At 38.5% G+C, this 24,819-nt stretch overlaps 5 protein-coding genes and 4 non-coding genes across 13 annotated transcripts; 3 read left to right on the forward strand and 6 right to left on the reverse strand.

Moving 5' to 3' along the window:
• The first annotated feature begins 1,167 nt into the window (after positions 1 to 1,167).
• LOC113727341 (uncharacterized) lies at positions 1,168 to 5,250 on the forward strand. Its single transcript, XM_027251448.2, has 6 exons — positions 1,168 to 1,355; positions 2,433 to 2,925; positions 3,337 to 3,676; positions 4,092 to 4,190; positions 4,320 to 4,440; positions 4,896 to 5,250. The coding sequence occupies exons 1-6, from the start codon at positions 1,262 to 1,264 to the stop codon at positions 5,108 to 5,110; spliced, it is 1,362 nt and encodes a 453-aa protein (XP_027107249.1). The 5' UTR covers positions 1,168 to 1,261; the 3' UTR covers positions 5,111 to 5,250.
• Positions 5,251 to 5,456: 206 nt separating this feature from the next.
• On the reverse strand, positions 5,457 to 9,007 carry LOC113727342 (GCN5-related N-acetyltransferase 3, chloroplastic-like). 4 transcript variants are annotated; one of them, XM_027251455.2, is made up of 5 exons: positions 8,372 to 9,006; positions 8,205 to 8,263; positions 7,703 to 7,759; positions 6,239 to 7,480; positions 5,457 to 5,996 (listed from the first exon to the last, which is right to left on the reverse strand). In XM_027251455.2, exons 1-4 carry the CDS (start codon positions 8,828 to 8,830, stop codon positions 7,333 to 7,335), a joined length of 723 nt encoding a protein of 240 aa, XP_027107256.2. In that variant the 5' UTR covers positions 8,831 to 9,006; the 3' UTR covers positions 5,457 to 5,996; positions 6,239 to 7,332. The 4 variants fall into 4 exon arrangements, with proteins under 4 accessions (XP_027107256.2, XP_071934336.1, XP_071934338.1 ...); XM_072078237.1 differs by lacking the exon at positions 5,457 to 5,996 and having other exon boundaries at positions 7,450 to 7,480; positions 7,562 to 7,759; positions 8,372 to 9,007; XM_072078236.1 differs by lacking the exon at positions 5,457 to 5,996 and having other exon boundaries at positions 7,450 to 7,480; positions 7,558 to 7,759; positions 8,372 to 9,007.
• A 2,308-nt stretch (positions 9,008 to 11,315) lies between these two features.
• LOC113723376 (cyclin-U4-1-like) lies at positions 11,316 to 13,691 on the forward strand. The gene is made up of 2 exons (XM_027246486.2): positions 11,316 to 11,790; positions 13,151 to 13,691. Exons 1-2 carry the CDS (start codon positions 11,456 to 11,458, stop codon positions 13,419 to 13,421), a joined length of 606 nt encoding a protein of 201 aa, XP_027102287.1. The 5' UTR covers positions 11,316 to 11,455; the 3' UTR covers positions 13,422 to 13,691.
• A 1,807-nt stretch (positions 13,692 to 15,498) lies between these two features.
• On the reverse strand, positions 15,499 to 19,400 carry LOC113727345 (uncharacterized). The gene has a single exon (XM_027251461.2). The coding sequence runs from the start codon at positions 16,186 to 16,188 to the stop codon at positions 15,691 to 15,693; it is 498 nt and encodes a 165-aa protein (XP_027107262.1). The 5' UTR covers positions 16,189 to 19,400; the 3' UTR covers positions 15,499 to 15,690.
• On the reverse strand, positions 18,290 to 18,384 carry LOC113728309 (small nucleolar RNA snoR31/Z110/Z27). The gene has a single exon (XR_003458037.1). It is a non-coding gene; the product is annotated as a small nucleolar RNA snoR31/Z110/Z27 (small nucleolar RNA).
• Positions 18,612 to 18,706, reverse strand: LOC113728322 (small nucleolar RNA snoR31). Its single transcript, XR_003458050.1, has one exon. It is a non-coding gene; the product is annotated as a small nucleolar RNA snoR31 (small nucleolar RNA).
• LOC113728336 (small nucleolar RNA R30/Z108) lies at positions 18,823 to 18,924 on the reverse strand. Its single transcript, XR_003458060.1, has one exon. It is a non-coding gene; the product is annotated as a small nucleolar RNA R30/Z108 (small nucleolar RNA).
• Positions 19,001 to 19,110, reverse strand: LOC113728311 (small nucleolar RNA Z107/R87). The gene has a single exon (XR_003458039.1). It is a non-coding gene; the product is annotated as a small nucleolar RNA Z107/R87 (small nucleolar RNA).
• A 1,598-nt stretch (positions 19,401 to 20,998) lies between the features above and the next one.
• On the forward strand, positions 20,999 to 24,793 carry LOC113727348 (protein ORANGE, chloroplastic). Of its 2 annotated transcripts, XM_027251465.2 has the most exons (8): positions 21,002 to 21,414; positions 21,496 to 21,610; positions 21,904 to 22,020; positions 22,225 to 22,311; positions 22,585 to 22,661; positions 22,777 to 22,904; positions 23,388 to 23,524; positions 24,422 to 24,793. In XM_027251465.2, exons 1-8 carry the CDS (start codon positions 21,194 to 21,196, stop codon positions 24,497 to 24,499), a joined length of 960 nt encoding a protein of 319 aa, XP_027107266.1. In that variant the 5' UTR covers positions 21,002 to 21,193; the 3' UTR covers positions 24,500 to 24,793. The 2 variants fall into 2 exon arrangements, with proteins under 2 accessions (XP_071934341.1, XP_027107266.1); XM_072078240.1 differs by lacking the exon at positions 22,225 to 22,311 and having other exon boundaries at positions 20,999 to 21,414.
• The last annotated feature ends 26 nt before the right edge of the window (positions 24,794 to 24,819 follow it).

Consider the following 24,819-nt stretch of genomic DNA (forward strand, 5'->3'; position numbering starts at 1 on the left):
GACGGTAGTGTATAAGATTAAGATCAACGGTATCTATGCAAACTACTTAACATTCCACATTCTAAACTTGCGCCGGTTTGGTCTTTAATAACAATTTTAATTGATCAAGGCACGCGTAGCTTAACTCTTAAGGGAATGACACAATACTTTGCGTGTTTGTACTAACAAAGTTCCGGTTGGAGTATTGCTACGAACCTTAAATTAACAATTCACTCTAATTAACATGTGCGGAAAAATTTACTCTAAGTAACACTTTACAGCTCGGGCTAATAAAAAAAAAAACCAAAATATACACTAATTAATACTACTACTGCTAATTAACACACCGGATCCTTGTTGTCTTGAAATTTTTTTTTTCTTTTTCTGGTTGCAGATTTTACAACAATGCTTTCTATGCAAAAGTGGGAGGAATTAGCGCAATGGAGATGAACCTCCTGGAGATGGACTTCTTGTTTGGGCTGAGCTTCCAGTTAAACGTGACGCCCACGACATTCTACACCTACTCCCCTTTTAAGTTTTATCCAAAGACAAAAAGTTGGCTTGTATTTCCTCCTCTATCCCGCCTACAACCCTCAACGCCCAATAATTCGGCGCCACCAAATCTCCATCGCAGCGTCAGTGCAGACGATTCTGCTCGTCTCCTTTTAAAGTCCCATGTTACAGTAATGTTGAACACTGAAATGATTTGAAACAATAATAATGTCGCTCGCCATACAACACCAGATTATGTTCCACACTTATTCAGAAAGGAGGATCAGTTGATGATATTGTCAGGCTAGCGTCTTGTAAACTGCGTGGAACGAACCTGACATGAAATCATCCCCAAAGATGCTAGGATGCGTGGAGTGCATGAGAAATCCTAGGATGCGTGGAGTGTATGAGAAATCCTAGGAGGATGCGTGGAGTTGATGGCTACGTCACTAGGCTCCGTCACTGTCGTGGAGTGTATAGAAATCCTACGGTGAAAAATTGCGGCTCCGTCGCTGTTGGTGTGGTTTGCATGGCTACGTCACTGTTGGTGTGCCCACACTCCTTTGGAAATCCTAGGAAATGTGGAGTGTATCCGAAACCGTGGAAATGGAAATATGGAGTGTATCGAAAGCCCTATGAAAAAAAAACTGGCTCCGTCGCTGTTGGTGTGCCCACACACCTAGAAATGCGTATATAAGGAGTATATCAGTGAAGTCGTCACCAGTTAGTGTTGTTAGGGAGCTGCAGCTGCCTCCTCTCAACAGCACTGAAAACTTGTCGGAAATCTCAAATGGCTCTGGAACATGATGCCTCCTTCAAATTTGTCCCTAGAGCCGCTGCCTCTGCTTCTTCTTCTTCTTCTTCTTCCCCTACAGAATATTCTGGTAAATCAAACCAGCCTTACGGTCCATTATCCCATCAGAGCAAATTGTATTCAAATATCAATATTGTTCTTAATTAACCAACTCCGTACATGTTCATTCATTTTCTTACGGTCCATTATTCACTAAAATAAGGTTTTCCAATTGGCAATTGTTTTGAGATGTAATAAAAATTGTTCCAATAATTTTTTTCAATATTTTTTCTTTTTTTATCTTTTAAGAATAAAAGTTCTTTTTATGTGAAATGGCGAGAAAGTGAAGATCATTTTCATTTTCTATAAGTCAGTATGTCAAGGGAGGTTGGTGTAATTCCTAAAGTTGGAGAAAGCTAGGTAAAATTGTTAGAAACCAGTTTATCATGTTACAATGCTTCCCATTTGCTAGAGTGAGAGAGAAAAGAACCTGCTAAATTTGCTTGCTTACTGATAAAGATGGAGCAACCACAAACCATCATCTTAGTTGGAGTTAAAGTTTATACAAGTTTTACAGAATCAAAAAGGGTTGCCAAAAGTATCCCTTTTTCTTATTTACCGCAGCTGTTACTACTACCTATCAGTGCAGTGGTTTCTTATGATGATACAATTTAGGTTTACCTTCAAAACCCAAAATGGCCATTCTATGAGATCAGTTCATCCGTGTTAGGACCACTTTCATCTATGTAGGCGTAAAGTTAGTAAATTCAGTTCTCTTAATTGATTCTTTTTTTGAAGCAACGACAATCCCATGTCATTGCTTCCCCCTTTCATAATTCTTTTCTAGATCTCTAAAGATTACTCAAATTTCCCTATTCAAGAAAATCCTAGTAAAGGAAATGGTTTCATTAGCTGTCTTTGAATATGCTATTGTAGAAGCAATCTTTTTTATTTTTAATCAAAAGGAAGGAATATTTATCATTGTTTATCAGTGTTCTAAGGGAAAATTCAACAAGATTTACTCCTATATATGTTTTTGAGTTCTCTCGGGGAACAGAATAGCTATTGCTGTACCAGAGAGAAAAGTAACTATTGTCATCCTCTTTCTCTTCCTAATGCTATCTATATCTTGACATGCTTCCTGCTAATTATTGACCATTCTGCACAGAGCAACTCTTGGGAGGAGTCAAACCCAAGCAGAAAAAGCAGAGAATAACAGGCATAGATCAGGATGAATTACAAGATCCAAAACTTTTGGCTGATCCTGAGGGTTGCTTTTGTAAGTTTAAAGGGGTACAGATACACTACAAAATATATGATGCTGAATCATTGGCTCCAAACTCGTCAAAAGAGGTTACGACTCCTCAAGATTCTGATACCACCAAAAGTTTAGGTTTTCCCATGATTCTGTTGCATGGTTTTATGGCTTCTACATTCTCATGGCATCGAGTCATGAAGCCTTTGGCGCAGGTCACTGGTTCAAAAGTTCTTGCCTTTGATAGACCGGCCTTTGGGTTGACATCATGGGTCGATCCAACCAATCATTCACCTACTGGCAGTGGAGATGCCAGACCTCTAAATCCATACTCGATTATGTTCTCTGTACTGGCATCCCGGTACTTTATTGATGTCTTAGCAGCTGAAAAAGTAATTCTGGTGGGGTAAAGTGATATATTTAACCTTCTGTTCTTTTGATTATTTCTCATATTGTGCCCATTTTCTGGTTTCTGAATATTTCATCATCAAGTTTTACTGGTAAGGGTTTCTATACTGTTTCCGCTCTCGCACATTCTGTGGAGTAAACCACTGGAAATTAGCGCAAACTCCTCAAATGTTGACCTGAATCGTAACAAGGAGAAAAATAGTCAATGCCAATGCTCTAAACTAGATGTATTCTGCTTCGGAAGGCATACTGTCAATTGAGAGTTAAATTTAATTTTTTCAGAGAAGAATATTTTCATTTTTCACACCTATGATCAATATTTTGGTACTTTCCCTCTCATTCTGTCAATCGCCCCTTTTCTGATGGCGAAAATCTCTGTTTATGCTTACTAAGAGCTAACGGATGCCAGGCACTCAGCTGGTTCCCTTGTAGCGGTTGATACATATTTTGAGGCACCTGAGCGAGTTGCTGCAATGGTTCTTGTTGCTCCACCAATTTTAGCACCTCTTTTGAAACAGGATTTTTCCAAAGATAATCAGAGAGGTAAAAACAACAAGAAACAAGAGGAGCACTCAAATTCAGACAGTCACCGGAATCCAATTCTCAGGATTCTCAGCATGTTGTCAAAGTTAACTAAACATATTGCTCAGGCAATTATGAATATATTGAAAGGGATGGGAGATATGATAAATTATGTGTACAAGAAGGCTTTGTCTGCACTCCTCCGCTCTGCCATTGGTGTAATGCTGGTATTAATTTCTTTTCAGGATAAATTTTCATTATTCTCTTGGCTTAAATTTATTTTCATGGTTTCCAATACTTAAGGCCCTTTGGTAACTAAATTATAATATCCTTTATCTTTCAACTTTTGGTTTGAGAATTTTACAGATTATGTTGATAAGTTTATTTCATAGTGGATTTTGAAACACTCACTATTTATTGATGGAGAAAGATAACGACCATCTGAGACACCAAATGCTGCTTCTTAACTCAATGGGTGGAGCATTTTACTATACAGTATAGCCATTATTTACAATTTTTGGGATGACCGAGGAATTTCATTAGATGAGGGAAATTTTTGTTAGCCTGCGTCTTGTTTGTTTTAATGCACAGATCTGACGTTTATTTCTTTGTTGCATGCGGCTATCTCGCTCGTGCTTTTAGGTAAGAATGATAGTTGCCAGATTTGGCAAGGCTCTTTTTCGACATGCGTGGTATGATTCAAATCAACTTACTGATCATGTCTTACAAGGTTATACAAAGGTGATTCTTGAAAAGCTTTCTTTTCCAGATTCCCCTAATTCTGGATGCATTATTCTAAGTTGCTTTCCAAATCATACAGAATTTCTCCATTTATGTATATTTTTGTAACTACCCACTTTACCATTGCAGTCACAGAAGGTGAAAGGCTGGGACAAGGCCCTTGCGGAATTTACAGCAGCAATGCTTGCAGATTCTTCTTCTCAATCAAAGCCACAGCTTTCCAAAAGATTGAGCGAAATCTCATGTCCAGGTTACAAAATTTACCTAAATATTGTCGCCAATCAAAAACAATTCCATGAAAGATAAAATCCTTTCCTACCATTGATCAACTTAGAAGACTTAACAGAAAATATAATCAAGAAAATGTTTGGTGGATCCTAAATGTTGGATTTAATGCCAATCGATTGACTAAATACTGAAATCTGATTATCTATTTTTTGTGCTTATGTTAGAGTCTTAGTCATCATTGGCCCTCCGAATGCTCATACATTTTCATCTTGAGCCTATATTTTGTCCTAAAGGTTTATTGCCTCCATGTTTTGGGTCCTGTTGGTGTAGCATTCATCTCTACTATTGGATGACCATATCTTTTTCATAATTTCTTGAATTGGACATTAAATGTCTGAAAAAAAAAAAAGAAGTCAAATTTATCATCCAGTATAACCGAAAGCCTGGATATGCTGACATTGCAAATGTAAATTACAGTCCTAATTGTCACTGGTGATAGTGATCGACTTGCTCCCTCTTGGAACTCTAGAAGGCTTTCACAATTCATTCCAGGATCTCGTCTTGAGGTGATCAAGAATTGCGGCCACTTGCCTCCTGAAGAAACGGCTGAAGAGTTTGTATCGGTTGTTGAGAAATTTCTACAGAGAACTTTTGGTGCTTCGCAGGAGCAGCGTTTGCAAGTAGTGACTTAACCCTGGATCTTCTTAAACCAATTGACAAATGTGGAGAGGATTGAACCCTCAAAATAAATGTGGAGAGATAATTAAACTCCAGAAAGAATTTCTGCCCATTGATTGTCAAAGTAAAAAAGATGGATAAACATCATTTAATATTTCTTTTTGTCCGTTTTGTATCTCTTCATAGTATCCGCCAATAAGTAGCATTTTTTTTAAATTAGCATATGTTGATTGCGACGCACTGGTGTCAGAAGCTTGAACATGCATGATGCATTGCCAATATTCAAACTTCCTTCTTGATTTAGAGGGCTAGCAGTGATCACAAATATCCCATGTTTGTTACGGGGTGCAGGTGCAGTAATTGTTGAACACTGAAATGATTTAAAACAACAATAATGTCCCTCGCCATACAACAGCAGATTATGTTCTACACTTTTCAGAAAGGAGGATCAGTTGATATTGTCAGGCTAGCATCTTGTAAACTGCGTGGAAAATCCAAACCTGACATAAAATCATCCCCAAAAATCACGGCTCCAGCAGCTAGTCCCACCCCAACACCAGGTCCCCTACTGCGTCCGCACGTTTACGTAACTAGGCTGCAAATCATCTGTCCTCGGTAGAAAGGTAGGTATATAGCCGACATTTGAGGGTGGAGGTGGTGGGGGTGGAGCTCTTGGTGGTTGATAGCTTGTTCCACCGGCTGGTGCATAGCTTGGACCAGTTGGTATATTGGAATAATTCCGCGGAAATGGAAGTGGATGGGCATACTGGCTGCTTGTCTGTGGCTGACTTCCTGGCTGCAGCGGTGAGGGTGCAGGAAATTGTGAATGCATAGGTCCGTGCCCAAAATCCAAGTTAATTCCCATGCTGTTATCCATGAGCTTAAATCCTTCCTCATCACCTGAGAAACCAAAATTTCACAAATTTCACGAGGACATACATCGAAAGTCGTTGATTCTAAGAATCCTACCGTCGGAACCCTTAAATTGTGTGGAAAGCATTATTACTGTTCAATAATAGACATAGCCCATGCGCAAGAAGGAAAATTGCAAAATGCAGGAATCCGAACAAAGAGACTGTGAGGTTGGCTCTTATGAGAAAAAAAAAAAAAGAAAGTCATGATGAGGGTGTCCGTATTTGTACCTCGGTATGAGCTAGACTCTTCCCTTTGTTCTGATATTCGGATTGAGATATCGACAAATCCTCGAGGTTTGTTTGTATTCTTCTTTCTCAGCTGAAAACTTCCTACTTCTTCCACCGGTTTTGGAACCTCAGAATTCTTCAAGTACTTCTCCAGAAATTCCTTAAGAATCACCATTGTCGTTCCCAAGAGCCTTTCTCTAAGAAAGATGGGTTCTCTGCTATAGACCTCGACATGGAGGGCCATATCTTGGAAGTTAGGTTCAGAAGGATCAACCACTGTTGAGAATTTGGTTTTCCAAACCGGATTAGCATTTCCCGAAGCATCTATCCTGGTGCAGTATTTGTTGTTAGTATCAATCCACCCAACGGCAAACCACTGGAGCTTCCACAGTGAAGATGTTAGCCGGAGCCCCCTAGCAGAAATCAGGCAGGCCTCAACCCATAGTTTTCCCATCACAGCCAAGATTCAATCGTGAAACGAAGACAGAACGGCAAGAGCAGCTGTTTTCTGAAAAGTTCTTCCCTTGTCAAGTTGATAAGGAAAAGAGAAAGTTAACAACTTTGTACCATTCCAGACTAATGTTACCCACAGGCCAAGAGAATTCCTTATCCATCACGACTTTCTAAATCTCCGTCACCTTTTTGTCGAGCAAATGACTCGTAAATCCATACCAAGAGGAGAGGAATCAGAACAAAAGTCGAAAGTTTGTACAGCATAAAGTGGCAGAAAAATAGATGGATGGCCCACTCATGCGGCAATTTATCCAACAAAAAAAAAGCATGTTAACTGAACAACTTAAAAGCCTATTAGAATAGTATATGAAATTGTTTGGCTATGCAACACATCCCTTTCAGCTGGTCTAAAGAAGGGAAACACTTTAACCCAGTGCTCACACGGAGCACAAAGTCCTACTCCATTAACTTACTGCCTGAAAAGTGCTGTGCGGTAAATCAGTAAATGGAATAGAGTGCCTATGGAACCCTTCAACTTTGAGGCCAGTCAATAGAAGTTCTACGTAGATTGCAATCCAATTATCTGAAGAACAGAGCATTCTGCATCTGCACGGTCATGGAAAGAGAGATTACAAACTCTACTATTGTCTTGATGGGGGGCTTAAAATTAGCTTTCTGCCAGCATATATAGCAATCTGATGTGCATCAGGACAGCTAGATGTCCCAGTATACATCATTGTAGTGGAACCAAGAATATCTTCTCCAAATCCACATGCTTTAAAGAATAGCCTGTGGATGAATACAAGGGCCATGTTAGCTTCAAAAGACATCCTTTTCGGAAAAATTGCAGGAAATAAGATCATTACCTACATTGATAAAAGCTTTGAGAAGTCTATGAGACATTGATGAATCGGATTGGTGGTTGCAAAACAACAGTTGCTACTTAATTTATAGAAAGGCATAAGAGTAAACAATAAAGCAATCAATCATTACTGAAACTTAAAACTTTACCCCTCTTTGTCAGAGCAAAGGGCGGATATATCGTACACCCCTTTGCCAGTAAGCATTCTGCAAGAAAAATTGGAGTGCTTAGACATCTTTCAGAGCTTGACTACCAAAGGTTTTGAACAACTAGCACATTATGTAGCAAATGTTTTTCCCATTGTGCTTAGCTCTACAGTCAGCAACCCGAAACATTCCCCCCGCAAATGGTAAATGAATAGAGAAAAACCTGCAGGTAATACTAGGTAGAATGGTTCCTCGATGCTACACCACAATTACAACATGCCAAAAATGAATAACGGTAGCAAATTAAACTAATCCGTGAGTACACTTGGCTGATTAACTCAATATTACCAATCGGTAAAAGCTGAACAGTTCCTCGCGTATACTTGTTAATTGAACTTTCGTCTCCTTCAAAACAATATAAGCAAAAGATTTTCCTTAATGATTCCCAAATTCCAAGCAATGCCTAGAACCCTAGAATCTTAAAAATATCTAGACCCATTACAACCTTATAATTCTTTGTACCATCCTCCGCCCAATTCCCCTACCCTGGAGTGAAGGGATCACCTGAAATGCACTGAAAACAACTACATTAGTGAGTGGGCGGGGGTCGGAGGCGGATACAAAAAAAAATTACTAAAAATTTAACTTTTTCAGAAGGAAAAGTGTTCCGACCATGACATCATAGATGGAAGCAGTTAGCCCTAAATCAGAAACAGCGCGTCCAAACCCCACAAGCTTCCCGTTATCTGGAGTCACCGGCATCACTCGCTGAATCCAATTCCCACCAATGCCCATCGATCTTGTCCCGACTTCAGCAGTGGACGATAAATCATTAGCTAATTCGGGTTTCGTGAAGACTGAGACGACAACGGAGCTATTGGACAGAGCAGTTCGGAGTTTGCCGACGTCTATAAGCTCTACGAGGCCGTACGAGTCGAGGTTAGGGAAGCGGTGGCAGGAGTGGTTGCAGAGAGCGTAGAGGTGCTGGAGATGGCTTGGGTTTACGTGGGATGGGTTTGTGGAGATGTACAATGGCGGCGGGGATGAAATCTGGTTGGTTATTTTTGGCGGGGAATGGAGGAAATTGGCGGGAATACAACTGCCGTAAGCGGAGGTTGCAACGGCGGCCATATCCGTTTAATCACGTTATTATCTACCAAAAAAAATGAAAAACTAAATTTTGGTCTTTGCTTATTGTGTTGCTGCTTTTCTATTCACGCAATCACGGATCCAGGACAAAGGATTGGAGTGGTGTTTGCTTGTAGGCAAATATTCCTGTGGCGTGCTGTGCATTTCATCAACCTATATAAGTTATACAAAATAGAGTGAAATTTATATGAATATTTAGAGCCCACTTGAAATTGCAATTTTTGAGCGTTTTTGTGACAAGAAAAAAGATACTGAAACAGTTTTTGATATGTAATGTGTACGATCATAAAAAAATATTTGGAAATTGTTTTAAGAGGAAATTTTTTTAAAATAAACCAACAAATAAATATATCTAGTTTTGAATGGGTCTAAGTGGATATTCAATTGAATCCATTTAATTGGTGGATTACGGATTGACTCGGCTCACCTATTTATATCAATTTAAAAATAATTATATATTTAAACTCAATTTTTAGTGAGTGTTAAGTAAATAAATTTAAATTTTTTACCAATCTAATAACAATAAAATACCGTTATTTCTTGTTAAAAAATATATGAAAACATAAAAAAAATAAGCAAAATTTTAAATGGCTCATAAATGAGTAATTGAGTATACTCATATCCATTTATTAAATATATTAATCCAATTATACTCATTATCTAATTATAATCCATCCAAAACCGATTGAATCACCCGTTTTGACAGCTCTAATAGTGACGAATGCGAAATTGCATGCGAATGTATGTATGTCAAGGCAAGTGGCGGCAACCAAAAAAAAAAAAAGGCAAGTGGCGGCGGCTCCTTTGATATGTACTTAGCTGAAGGAAGTTTTACTTTGATGATTTTTTTTTTTTAATTTTTTTGTGGTTATCCAACTAGAGGTGTCAAATGGGTCGGGTTTGGACCCAGACCCAACTCGGATCAAATAAATTTTTTCGGATTTGAGTTGAAAAATAATTTCGATACCCGAGTTCGAACTCGTTTACTCTAAAAAAAAGGATTGGATACGAAAAATAGGATTCCGACTCGCATCCGATCTAGATCCGAACAATATATTAATAATTATAAAATATAAATATTTCTAAATGAATTATTTTGCCACATTAACAATTTAGTAATGATTTTGTAGATGATTTGTGGTTAGTTTTAGTTGACTATTGCAAGTTATTTGTAATTTAACTTTGTAATTTGATTTGTTTAAGTTTGGAGATTGGATTTAATTTTGTAATGTTTAACTTTGGACCTTTTCTTTCCGTGTATAGATCTGGACCTGACCTCAGACCCATCAGATATACGGGTTTGAGTTCGAAATTTTCAATTCCAATCCAAACCCGGGCCAGTTGACAACCTAGATCCAACTCTAGGAAATAATTTCTCAAATATGCTTTTATGTGGTTGACAGTCGACACCAGCAGCTAGCTATCAACGGATTGCAAATGATCTTCAAAACTATGGGCTGCCTAGCTAACTCCCAGAAGATATTACTACCATAAGTAGGCATGCGGTTGAAGCAAATCCAATGGCGAAAACGGTGAGCGCACGAGCTAAGCGTCCATATTTTTACCAAATGTGTGTGTGTATATATATATGTGTGTGTACACACACATCAACAAACAGAGACGATTTTCGTCGTCATCATCGTCTTGCTCCTACGATGCGTCTTACCTTTGAGTAAATAATTTGACATCTCATGCTGTGCATATCATGATCCCTATTCTTAGTTTTCCTTTATGCACTATAGAATAGTGCATCAATTGTCATCCTAATTGCAACATCGGGGAGGGTATGGTGACTCTTAGAGTTTGGGAAGTTTGTTTTCGATTTAAACAACTTCAAATCTTGATTGAAAATGGCTAAAATTTGCTGGTGGAATCAGCAGTGTTTCCTGCACATTATTAGTTTGTTGTTTACAAGCTCAAGAAGTGCACCACACGAACACGAACAGAACAGAAGTAGGACATAAATATCATTGTGATGGTCATTTCCACGCAAAATATCATTGCTTAAATTTGTTCTAGACGATTGACTGACCTCTTTTCTTCTTTTAGAAGACAAGTCCTGATTCAAGCTTTAACCATACTCTGATTGGAGTATGATTATGGACAACCAAATTTTGTCATCACGACCTAAGGTGTGTTAGCAAATTTTATAATGCGGCGGACGACATTTTTCTAAAACTAAGCTAGTAATTTACGTACGGATTAATTTTCTAAAACGGTAAAACCTTACCCCCCCCCCCACCCCACATCCGCAATAACTTGTGCAAATCTTATTATAAGTACAGTTAAATATCAAGTTTTTTTTTTCTTCATGAAACAAAATCCAGAATCCAGATAGAAAAGAGTTAAAAGAGTGTAACCCGGCTGGTCAATGAACCAGCTCATGCACACCCCAACCTCCGCGTGGAGGTACATGCCAAATTCCCCCACATTTATAGATGATAGAAGATAGATCCAGCATATACATATATATATACATCACCAGCATTACCAAATAAGTTTTACAATCAGCAAAAAGAAAAGGGAAAAGAGTTAGTTTTAACCGGCCAACCGGTCGCTAAGATTTAAGCCTCTTTACTAGCTAGGTAGTGGAAGCCTGCAACATCAATGGCGGAACTTGAGAATCCAGGGGTGATGCCTAAAGTCATAGGTCTGGTCTCCGGCGTTCTTGAGAGAGTGGCGGAGGCAAATGATGTGAATGCAAGATTTGGTCCTCAGAGAATTTCAGCGTTTCACGGCCTAACTAGACCAACCATTTCAATTGAAAGCTACCTGGAGAGGATCTTCAAGTATGCCAATTGCAGCCCTTCGTGCTTGATCGTAGCTTACATTTATCTCGATCGCTTTTCGCAGAAGCAGCCGCTCCTGCCCATCACCTCCTTGAGCGTGCATCGCTTGCTTATTACCAGCGTATTGGTCTCCGCCAAGTTCATGGATGACATGTAAGCTCCCTCTTCTTCAATAATTCCTCTTTTACATACTCAAAATTCTCTTCCCGACATTCAAATATTCAATCGATCTTAATATTTTCTTCCCTGTCGGGGTAATTTGGTCCTTTTGGTTCACTAGCATCACGCCACCCAACCTTCCTCCCTCGTTGATGAATGAGTCCTTGTGAATTCATGGTTGCCTAATAATCACGAGCGTGTTTGACACTTTTTGCGTTTATAATGCAATTTTTTTTTTTTTTTTAAAAAAAGTTTCAGAATTTCTTCGCACTCACTCTTTATTTAAGTCTTTTGCTTTTTTGTATTTACCAAAATTGTTTTTGGTTTGTGTCCGAAAGAAGAAAAATGATACTGTAGACGAAATAATGAATGCATGCTTGCTTAAATATAATAATTAAGTATGAGACTTTGAACCGATGTAATTTTACTTGGACCTGTAATCATTATTATTGTTTAGCGAACTTAACTAGGATGCTCAGACTAAATAATGGGTAATGGAGTCCCGCTGGCGAATTGCGGCCAAATTTGTCTCGATTACCCATAATATTGCGAAAGAAAATGCTGATGACAAAGCACCGATTTCCACCGTAGGCAAACGGGAGCCACCTCAGATTTGGACGTCCTCCTCAATTCCAAACATTTCCGGTGATTTCTATAAAATCACAATTAAAACGCTTTCAATATTGGACCACCGCCATCCCCTTTTTTTTCAAATTTGTCTCTAGTAACAATTCATTACCATCCTTTATTTTGGGACTGGACGTTAATATAGCCAGCTCATCAGGTGAGACTCGGGAACCCCTCCAATGTCGCTGTCGGACAAGGGGCACAAATGATTGCAGGTGCAACCGTTTCTGTCGGTTGTGTGTATTTTTCATTGTGCGTAACTTTGATTGCACATGGTGTAACTTTCTTTGCACACGACGTAACTTTAGAACAAATTTTTGTAAGTCTCACACATGGCGTGAAAATCGAATTACAAGATGTGATTTGAGCCGCATAAAATTTTTTGCCCAAATCATGGCCGTCAACTACCAGGAACGGTTGTCAGGTTGTCAGATACCATGACAACCGTTCCTGCCCCATTTCCGTCACTGTCCTTTATGCTAATTTTTTCTTTTTAATCTTTCGCCCATCTCCACACCCCTTTCGCATCCCCGCACTTAACAAAGTTCCGGTTGGAGCATTGCTGTGAACCTTAAATTAACAATTCAAAAATTTGCTCTAAGTAACACTTTACAGCTCGGGCTAATAAAAAAAAGACCAAAAAATACACTAACTAGTACTACTGCTAATTAACTCACCGTATTCTTGCTGTCCTGAAACTCTTTTTTTTTTTTTTTTTTGGTTGCAGATTTTACAACAATGCTTTCTATGCAAAAGTGGGAGGAATTAGCGCAATGGAGATGAACCTCCTGGAGATGGACTTCTTGTTTGGGCTGGGCTTCCAGTTAAACGTGACGCCCACCACATTCTACACCTACTCCTCTTTTATCCAAAGACAGAGTTGGCTTGCCTGTCCTCCTCTATCACGACTACAACCTTCAACGCCCAACAGTTCGACGCCGCCAAGTCTCCATCGTTGCGTCAGTTCTGCTCACCGACAACAACAGTTAACCGTTTGATCAATAATTCGAGAGACAAAATATTTTGGATCTACCCACCACCGGACGACCAGAAATCGAATTTCCAAGGCACCAGAGATGAAAATTCTCGAATCTCTACTGTTTTCTTTTCTACTGGAAAGACTCTCGTCATTTTGGTTCTAGGTTGTGAATTAATCATGTCTGATACTCTGCAGTTTTTGTGCTGTCTTATTGGCTCTCGGGGATTTATAATTTTGTTTTCTCAATGTACATACACTCACTTCAATCAGCTGCTCCTTTTACCGAAAATAGATTTGATTTCATTGGCATGCGTAAATATATAAGAGATAAAGAAGAATGGAACAGACCAAGTTAATCAGTCGGAGTACAAGTTACAGCAGTAGTATTTTTCTGAATTTGCAGTGTAGGATCATGAGCGAAAAAATTCAAACATAAAAATGAAGGGTCCTAATGTTTTTCATGGGATGCAGTAGAAAGATCATTTGCATTCTGTAGAGAAGTTGGCGTCAAACTCAGCTGGAAAAACTGTATCTCAATCTGATGCAATGTGCAATTAACCCGAGTCAAAGATAGCATATCATGCATGGCTAGCTGCTAAGTGAGATTGTGCTAGTAGAATTTCAATTTCGGAATCAGCCATAAAGTAGTCAACCTTCAAATTGACCATACCCCCCAGCCGATCATTAATCTTTGACGTGTAAGGTGTTATTGGCTAGCCTAATGTTATTGTCTAGGGCTAGTAGTGCAATTTGTGCCTACATTTAGATATTCTTGGTAATAAATAAGGTAAAATTGTAAAAGGCTTTTGATCCCAACTGTTTGGAGTTTTAGGAGTTTTTAGTACCTAAAGTATGGAGGAAAACAAATATAATCCTAAATGTTTCGATTTTTATGCACATTTAATCATAATGACTGATTTTTACCAATTACTACCTGAATCTAGTAATGCGCCAACAACTAATTTTTTTTAAAAAAAATTAAAAATTCAATAAAAAAAATTGGTAGCTATAGTTTATAATAGAACAAACTAATTACTCATATGTTGGTAACGTGAATAATTAGTCTTTAACCTAAATTTTTTTTTTGCCAACTAAAGTCTTGTATTTCTGGACTAAAGTCTAATTGCTCACGTAATTGGCATGCAAGTAATTAGTCGTCTTTTACTACAAATTATGTTCAATAATATTTATTTAATTTTTTTTAAAATTTGGTTGCAGGTACGTAAGTGTGTTTGGATTGTCATAATCTGGTCAAAAATTATTTGCTTGTATTACAAATACAATTTCTAACGCACCTTCTTATCTGTTCAATCATCTTTTTAACTCACATAATCACATCACAAAAACTGTTATAGTAATTATTTCAAATAATCTCCAATCCAAACACTCTTCACAATCGGGTTCCAATAGTAATTGATAAAAATTAGTCAAGGCAATTAAATATACTTAGAGATGGGAACATTTGTAACTACATTTACTTTTTTCCAAACTTTAAAGATTAGGAGCATTGGTGCCCCTAAATACGCAACGGATCTTCTGTCCCACACCCTGTGCCACTCTATCTCCCATTTTTTATTATATTGCTATTTCTCCTATATAAACATCACATTTTAGTTCTTTTTTGTTTGCTTAAGATCCAATAACTATTAATTGAGTAATACACAATATTTAACAAACTCAAAAAACCAAAATGCATAAAAATGAGATTTTTTATGAATTTTCTGCTGTATTTTTTAATTTTCTATTATATATTACTTTTTTGAAGCTACTGTATTTATATTTTACTCAATTAATAGTTATTGGATCTTAAGTAAACAAAAAAAGAACTAAAATGTGATGTTTATATAGGAGAAATAGCAATATAATAAAAAATGAGACATAGAGTGGCACAGGGTGTGTGGGATAGAAGATCGGTTGTGCCCTAAATATTAGGGAATAAAACTGCATCTCTCTCTCTTTGTTTTTACCAAGGGACTTGGAAGGCTGACACAAAATAGGGCTCTGGGTGTCCAAAGAAGTACACTAATACACAATTTTAAAACACATACCACATCCACCGTAGGTGTCAACATAACACAGGAACAGAGAGGGAAGAATTCAGACAAATATGTAGATAATCTTTAACACCGATAGTTCACACTATTAAGACAGTCACTTGAGCACAAAGGATGCAGACAGACCGTTGCACGTGAATACAGTTCTCACACCGTAGATGCATTACACACACACACAATTGAACCATTATGGTCCTGGAGAAATTTGTAGACGCAGACCCCAGAACGATTTCTTTACGCATGGGTGTTTTTTTGCCTAGAAGTAGATGGCGATCGAACCTCAGAAGCCCCTGAGCTGTCGCTACCTGTTGCATGGCCACCGGCACCACCTCCAGCGCCATAACCATATCCACCTCCACCTCCAACGGCACCGCCTCCACCGAAACCATAGCCGTATCCAGATCCTGAACCGCTGCCTGAACCCCAACCAAAGCCGGAACCCCTGCCAAACCCATTGGGCGAACGCCCTGAACCAGAGCCATAACCCCATCCAGCTCCAGGGCTGGAACCCCATCCCCAGTTGTAGTCCCAGTTTGAGCCATGACCCGAGCCTGTTGCTCCTGATGGACTCTCCGTTGAGCTTGGACCGCCACTGCTGCTAGGACTACTAGCGACGACTTCGGCAGGGTGTGGCTTCTCGTCTCCTGCTTTACCACCTGTACTGAACGCCCAAGAGTGGCATGAGATGGAGAAGAGAAGAACCAGAGCAAATTGGAAAACGATCGATTTCATTTTTTTGGTCTGTGACAAGTAAAATCGGGTTTCTTTCTTGCTACAAAGTGTGGAAAGATAGCTGACTTTTTATCTAATTTTGGGTGGCATGCAGTTGATTGCGGCCTTTTATAGTGCATTAGGAGGACTAGAGTGGGGTATCTGTGTTGGATTCTTGGTGTTGACAACTGACATCAACCTTCTAACACTCCCGTGAATGCTAGAGCCAGCCAGTGGGGTATTTGTGTTGGGATTTTTGGTGTAGGGACTGTAGACAGTTGACATGAACCTTCAATCGCTCCCGTGATCGTGGTGATGCTAGAGCCTAGAGCCAGCCCCTGGGCCACTTGTCGACGTCCGATACTCTTCTGCTAGAAAGTTTGAATTCTCTGCACCTCACTTTGTTTCGCCCGAGTCTGCCAACTTAACTATAAAGAGTCATGCATTTTTAGATTTTAAAACAGAAATTTCACCGTATAATCATATCTCTATTTTCAAATTGCATTGCAGCAGGCCAACAGTAAAGTAACTGTGAATTCTTCTTCTGCGTCTAGTATCTCTTCAAAAGAATAAAAATTTCATCCAGTCTCTTTTGCATATGAGCAGCCTCGTTTTAGTGTAAAACCAAACCGTAAGAATGCAAATTTATTTGTTCTCATCCCCATTTAGCAGTCAGTCTATCCTCAGCGCAGACTACAACTCCCCGTCACTCATTCAGAACCCGAAGAAGAATAGATGGGCGCACCTTAGAGGGGCATCTTGGTCATTTACTGTTCGAAGACGCACATTAATTTTTCACACAAGGGTATGAGGTGCTCAATAAATAAATCGAGGAGGAAAACATGGGAGGAAACTTTCGAACTGTAATGGGCTGATGGGGCCTGCAACTTTTAACCGTCCAGCTCTATAACACCGTGTACACGTGGCACCGCAAGAAAAACACGAGGAACAGCAGAACTAATTATGCACATCACTTTCTATCGCACTATGATAAAAGTCGGCTGAATTAAGAAGTTATATATTGAAAATGGATTGGTAGCTGCTTGGATTTTGACAGAACCTTGATTGGCACAGACAGATAACAGCACATTTGTATATGCTGAATGCTGACACGCAAACCCAAAATAATCCCACTATATTGATATGTTTGCGTTCGTTTTCATCCATTTCCTGGATCCCATTACAAGAGCTTTTGCATTACAGGATCATTTTAACAGTTTAGATGTACCTATTTTTTTCCAATTAAGATAAAAGCCTGTTTCTGTTTCTGAAATCTAAACAATCACATATTGTGTTTGGACATAAGATTATTTGGAAAAATTCTTTTTAAAAACTTTTCCAACAAGGATAAGGCGCTACCATTTCTGAAGTCTGAACAAGATGTGAAACGCTTAAAAGAATTGAGTTCTTAAGTGCAGGCAGGCTCGGAAGAATTGTGGCTCATTTTCCAGTTTCCACCCTCCACCAGGGACAGAGAGTATGCTTGGAGCAAAAAGAACCCGGAGGAGGGAGGGAGGGAGGGAGGGAAGGACGACAGATTTGCGTTTGTCGTACGTAGAAGGATCATCAATTCGCTGCCATCAAGAATTTCCTTAAAGGCATTGGTCCTCTTTAGGGAAACAACAAAGGGTTCAGAAATTTCATCATACAGGGTATAAGATTTATCGTTAAGATAAGACAATTAACATCACTTGTTTAGCAATCTTCCAAGAATTTTTGAAGAATTATTGTAACACTTTTTTAGAGTGTAATGCATGCAAAGTAGAAAGTAACTAAAAAAGTGTAAAAAAATAAAAATAAAAATAAAAATAAAAATTCGCGGACAGCTAAACTGAGACTGCAATTTGCAGTCCACAATTCATATCATTGTCCGCAAGTTACCGCTGAGCCCAGTACTGAGAGGTCAAGAATACGCCAACAATTTCTTGGTTATCACTTACGCCTATCTTTGACCTCCTGCCTTTTCGCAAGTCAAAATTCTCACAATCACTTGTTCGAAGCTTTTGGAGCAAAAAATGAAGATGATAATAAATTGATAGTATTTTAAAGGCTACAATCCTGCCATGAAGGTCACTAGGCCAGAAAACATTCCCAAATATAATCTCAAACTTGAATTATTCCGATCATCATCAGAAAAATGGTTTTCTCATCCACAACCAACAAAGGGTTGTGTCCAATGGTGTCCTAAGATTTACTTGTATATCGTCCTTTGATGATCTTCCCACAATATACTGAACATACAAAATGTAAAAGAGCAAAACCTGCCGACACTAGCAATAGCCAGGATCATCACAAACAATGAAAAGGATATCAAATGTAAAAGATTTTTGGCAAATCAAGAAAGCTTAAGAGAAAAAAATGTATTCCTACGCAGATTGAAATGATTTTTTTTGAAAAAAAGCAAAAACAAGAACAAAAGATACAAAATGAACTCGATCGATAAATGTGATTCAGAAGCATAAAGTTGAGTACATCACTCGAAATACTGATTTCTCAGTCCAAGTGTTGGAATGTTAAATTACTGCTTCATCCTCATCTCATCAAAATATTAACATCACAATATGAAGTACACAAAATAAATAGGAGGAAATATTTTTTACAAGGACTCTTCTGGAAATTTTTTTTAAAAGAACAAAAATTTGGGGAGAAAAAGGATTACTCAGTGATGGCAATGTTTAGTGATTGGTTCGATTCTGCCAGCAGTGTCCTCAACTTTTAATCAGAAGAGGGAGCTTTGCTATCCTCATCGCATCCTTTCATTTCCCAAACTAAATTCAGAAAAAGAATAGAACATAAAAAAGTCATCACTAGAGTTGTTAAAAAAAAACGTAGAGATCGCTCGGTTCAGCGGGGTTATCGACACGCGAGAATCTCCATAGAAATATAAAGAAACCCGCTTTCCGGTCTGTTGAGCTTGAAAATTTGTGAGTCGTCACAGCGATCTAATCTTTGTACTGTTGACATCATGCAATCGAAAAATTACTCTTATATTGCTGATATCATTGAATCGAAAACTCGTAGTAGATAGAAAAAAAACTGAAATCAAAACCAAAACACCAATATAACCAGAGAAAAACCGTAATTTGGAGGCAGTGGTGATGAAACCGAAAGCTCTAATTCACAAAAACAGTAATTTGGAGGCAGGAATGATGAAACTGAAAGCCCTAATCGGCAGTTTTAAGCTAGTGAAAGGAAACCAAAGAGAGTCGCAGCAGCGTAGAAACAGTGTGTGTGCTACGCTCTGGCTGCATATTTATAGGAAGATTTGGCTAGGGTTTTGCTACAATCAGGGGAGCTTATTTCCACATTCCCCCTTCAACTTATTGACAATTGTGGATTTCCTAATGTTTGCAGTTTGGGTTAATTTCAATTGACTCCCACGTAATTTTGGTAAACGTCTAATAGGCCCTTTGAGTTGTTAAAAGTTATCTTCAACCGTTTAATTCCGTTATTCGGGCAAATTAAACTGGCCCATCTGTTAATCACTTCTGTTTCTTTATGATGTACCATAATTCAATTATTTTAAAAAGAAGAATTACATCCCAGTACGCTTTTACTATGAGTATAGCTTACATCTTATATAGTTATTGTGTTTAAAAGAGAGCATATGATGTTAGGAAGAAAGAATCCATTAAAGTAAATATAAAATTCAAAACTCTATTAAAGAAATTAATGAGTGTGTTTGGATAAAAATTATTTACAATTCAATCAACTTTTTTATTTTTTTTTAACTTTTTTATATCTCGCATACATCGAATCATAAAAGGTAATTTTGCAAATGATGTTATTTCGAATAATCTCCTCTCTAATATCAAACCAAAAATGGGGTGGATCTCAACCCAATGGGCCTAGTAGAACTTTCATAAGAAGCCCAAGATCAGAACCATAGTCAAACAAGCCTAGAAGTCCATAGATACTCAACTCCATTTTTTGTTCTTTACGTTAACGATAATATTTTTATAATTTAATCTATTTTAATCTACATAGAGGAGAATCTAAAGAAACTGTGTATAAGAGACTAGTAGGTATAAGAACCTGATTAAATTAAAGGGATATTCTGACGTCTCCTTTGAATTTTTTTTACTGTAGGTGAAATTCTAACCACTGACCTACAACTCAAGGAAGGATTTAATCCTTTTTTGTGACCTCTGAACCAAAGTTTAGTGATTTATAGACAAACTCCTGGTGAGCAAGAAATGAAGGTGTGATGAAGAAAATCAAAAGAAAAAAGAGAGAGAGAGAGAGAGATGCAATGCAATGAAGGGAGGAGTACGTACAACATACCATGTACAGGGACGAAAGGGCAGCAGCGGAATGGTCTCCTCACTGACCTTTTCTATTGCAATTATGAAAAGCTCGTTATATAAGTTCCTTACTTCTTATTTTTTCACCTCTGAAATTGTTCTTGCTTTGCTTACTCCGGTATGTATAGTAGAAGCAAGCAAGCAAGCACCCAATCAATTCATGGAGGAAGGTGGATGCTGGATCTTCCATCGCCTGTTTTTCACACGACAAAGAATTATGCCGTCGGATAGAGTTGAAGGAAGCAATCACATTAAGTGCATTTTGGACAATTTGGGAGGAGCCACGCCACCTTGGAAGTTGGAACCCTACCTCCACTCAATAATCGATTGCACCATTTTCCTATTTTTAGAGCAAAAACATTTTTCTGTTTTTAATTTCCCCAATATGTCTCAGACATAAAACAAATAATGTGAAACATCTACTACTCGTATGTTGCATACTAATAATTAAAACTTGAATAGCTACCCAATGCCCTGATGCCACGTTGCAATCCCACATAAATTTTCCCACCAAAAGTTTTCCCTTCACCTCCATTTCCACTTCTCACAAATTATAATCGCACTCTGTCTCGTCTCTATCTAGTATCTAAACCCCCACCATTTGTTTTTCCCCTCTGTTGTTCTACTGCGTGGGTGTAGCGTGTGTTTCTCAAACAAGGAGGAGGCAGGCGGAAGAGAGGGGCGGCAATCAATCAGCTTGGGAGAGAGAGAGAGAGAGAGAGATGCTTTGTACGGGTCGCATATTGGCGGCATCGAATTCGAGGACGCCGTGCCTTCCTTACTCTGTTACTACTACTACGCCGTTTATGCTCTCCGGAAGATATTCTTCGGGAAAGCTAAAACCGAATCTTAAATGGCGGTGCACGGCCTCCGACTCCGATGCCTCTTCATTCGCGCCTTCTATCGATTCTGAATCCTCAGCATCTGATACAAACGCCGCCGGGTAGGTTTTGCTTACGCAGTATCTATTAATTTCATGGTGTCAAAGATCTTATTCATCATTTTCCACCTATTTTGGATATAGGTTTTGTATCATTGAAGGTCCGGAGACAGTTCAGGACTTTGCCAAAATGGAGCTGCAGGAAATTCAGGATAATATTCGAAGTCGCCGGAATAAAATCTTTCTGCAAATGGAAGAGGTCGGTTAAATTTTGCTCAACTTATTCTATACCTTCTGCTTAATAAATTCTGGCAAGTGCGAGTAGTTCGTTTAGCGTAATTATTTCTGCTGTATTTAGGGCTTATCGAGGACAATAAATGCTCTTGGGGTTAATAATTCGTATGCTTCACTTGTTTAGCCTCAATTCCAGGTCTTAATACGAATTGGTTTGTTTTCTACGTTAACAGATTCTAGTGGATCTTTCCACCTTCATTTTCCCCTTCTATGATATCATTACGTTTCATGCTTGGCGCTGTTGTCAAAATATTGTAGGTTCGCCGCCTGAGGATACAGCAGAGAATAAAAAGTGCTGAGCTTGGAATTCTAAAGGAAGAACAAGAAACTGAACTTCCTAATTTTCCATCGTTCATTCCATTTTTGCCTCCTCTGGTTAGATTTCTTCTGTCACATGCTAGTGTTCTTCTTGTAATAAGCAATTCAAGATTCACCAGGTTGCTAAATGGACCAATGGAATTGTAATTTTGTTTTTTCTTGTCCAGAGTCACAACTATATTTCTGAATTAGGTTACTTGTATAACTTATACAATTCTTCATGTATCGACCCTAACACACGGCTGTATATGTTGTATGCAGAACTCCTCTAATTTAAGGCTTTACTACGCTTCATGTTTCTCTCTTATTGCTGGAATCATGATTTTTGGTGGACTTTTAGCCCCGACTGTAAGTTCTTTGCTGCTGTTCCATTACTCTCAGAGAGGAAATTTGAACAAATACATTGGGACGTCTTTTTTATGACAAGCACAAAGACGAGCTAAAAATTCAGTAAATCGGCCGGATTTTCCCTGGTTTTTTCAATGTGTATAAGTTACATACTTAATTATCAACGTGTGTAAAAGTTGCATAGTTAGTCAAAGAATTGGTAAGATATATCCAGTTTTCCTTCCTTTACAGCTGCTACAGGCTCTAAACATGATTGTCCTATGTTTTATTCAGTTGGAGCTAAAGTTGGGATTAGGAGGTACATCGTATGCTGATTTTATTCGTAGCATGCATCTGCCTATGCAATTGAGGTATGCCAATGCAGCAGTGGTTCAATCTCTATTTTGGTTTGTGCCTGATAATTTGGCTGTGAAGTTTTCTATTTCTTTCATGGTAGTGATTCTATATAGTTTTTGAGAATTATAGTCAGGTTGATCCAATTGTGGCCTCATTCTCGGGAGGAGCAGTTGGAGTCATTTCTGCCTTGATGGTAGTTGAAATAAACAATGTAAAACAGCAGGAGGACAAGAGGTGCAAGTACTGCCTTGGCACAGGTGGGCACCTCTTCTGAGGTTTTCCACCCTGAGACAATCTTTTTTGTCTTTCATCTTGATCTTTGCTGATGTCCTGGAACAACTTCATTCTAGTTGGAGCAGATAATCTATTATAGTTTCTTAGATTGATCCAGCTTTTAAGGTTAGTTGTATTGGTTTTGCGATCCATGCATCACCTTTTCAAGAGCTTTATTACATCCTTTACCCCCAATACATGCACCTAAATGCTTTGCTTGAGGAAATCAATTTTACAGTAGGCATTTTGCTGACCTTTCTGTATCCACATTTGGTTCAGTCTACATTCCTTGGTATTCTTACCCCCAGAAATCTACTCTCTTGAGCACTTCAGCTTATATCTATAGTCTTTTTTCTACAGTATTTGGATAACTGTTCTTTAAATAAATTGCTCAAATATATGGGGGACGCTTGTCCTCGAATGTGGTTGGTGTATTAATATTTGTTTATTGAATTTAATTAATGCAGGATATCTTGCTTGTGCTCGCTGTTCAAGCACTGGAGCCCTCGTCCTTATTGAACCAGTTTCGACACTCAATGGCGGGGATCAGCCTCTTTCTCCACCTAAAACAGAAAGATGCCCAAATTGTTCTGGTGCTGGAAAGGTATGATCCACGTCTAGTGTTTACTTGTTCATCTTCCTCCTGTATGCTACTGTACTTAGATGGATTGAATGGACTGATGAACATGACAAGTCAATAAGAAGTTTAGGATCTGCCTGGATTAATTAAGTTGTGCTCGAAATGTGTTGAATTTACAACCTTAAATGGTTTGTACTTGGTTCAAAGGCAATCATTAACGTAATCTGATATCTACCTTAATTTTCTTTTGGTAAGTACCACCACCATTTTAGTTTGAAATGATTTGGCATTCTTCTTTGTAAAATCAAGTGTTTCTTTCACATAGTGAACTTCAGACATTCTCTCCCTCCCTCCCTCCATCCTTTTTTTATTTTTATTTTTGGAATTTTGATGTTCTGATGGATCCTTGCCTAAGTTGCAGATTGTGACACTTGTTAGCTCTGTATATGCCTGCTTCCATGGTGGATCTCTACTTATATGAAGACCTTCCCCCCACCCCACCCCCCCCTTTTCTCCCCCTTCTTTCCTGTCCTTGAAATACACCAAATTTTGAGGTTTCATGAAATTTAGAACATTTCACTTTGTTCCTTTTATGTGGATTGCTACATTTCTTTGGGGTCAAAACATCGTCTTTTTGGACAATACCATCTTTTGACCCTTGCATGTGGACTGCTACATTTATCTGGGGTCAAGTACCTACTCTCTTTGGATAATACTTTCTTGTTGAATGTGGGTGAGCCTTTTTTACAATGTGGTGAGTTATTTAGTCTAGAGAAAAAATATTACTTGGCTATTTTGCTCCTGTCAATTTTGGTACGTCGTCAACATGCTATTTTTAAGTGTGCTCGTCGTGTAACATGTTGAATGTTACTGCTAGCTTCACCGGATATCAAAACATCTTGATTTGTTTTCTCTCTGCAGGTGATGTGCCCCACTTGTCTGTGTACGGGAATGGCTATGGCAAGCGAACACGACCCTCGAATTGACCCTTTTGATTGACGATGACTTCTTCTTCTTAAAATGTAGATTTTTACTCTCGGGTGTTACACGATATTGAACGTCTTCTGTACATAGAAACTGTACCTCGAGCGTAGTCTTGTATGTATTTCCTCGATTGCGCAGCCCTTAAGACTGATTGTTACGACTATAGCAAGATTTCACCTTTTTCTCATTTTTTTTCCTTCCAATTGTTTTTGCCAATTGGACATGTTGGCTCGTAGGATCTTCTTAAGAACTCAATGTGAGTTACCAGGGGACCGTATATACCACCTTATATTGGAAGGAATTTCTCAATGTCTCTCTCTCTTTTCAAACTTGTT

This window comes from Coffea arabica, chromosome 2e (genome assembly GCF_036785885.1).
Source record: "Coffea arabica cultivar ET-39 chromosome 2e, Coffea Arabica ET-39 HiFi, whole genome shotgun sequence".
NCBI classification, from domain to species: domain Eukaryota; kingdom Viridiplantae; phylum Streptophyta; class Magnoliopsida; order Gentianales; family Rubiaceae; genus Coffea; species Coffea arabica.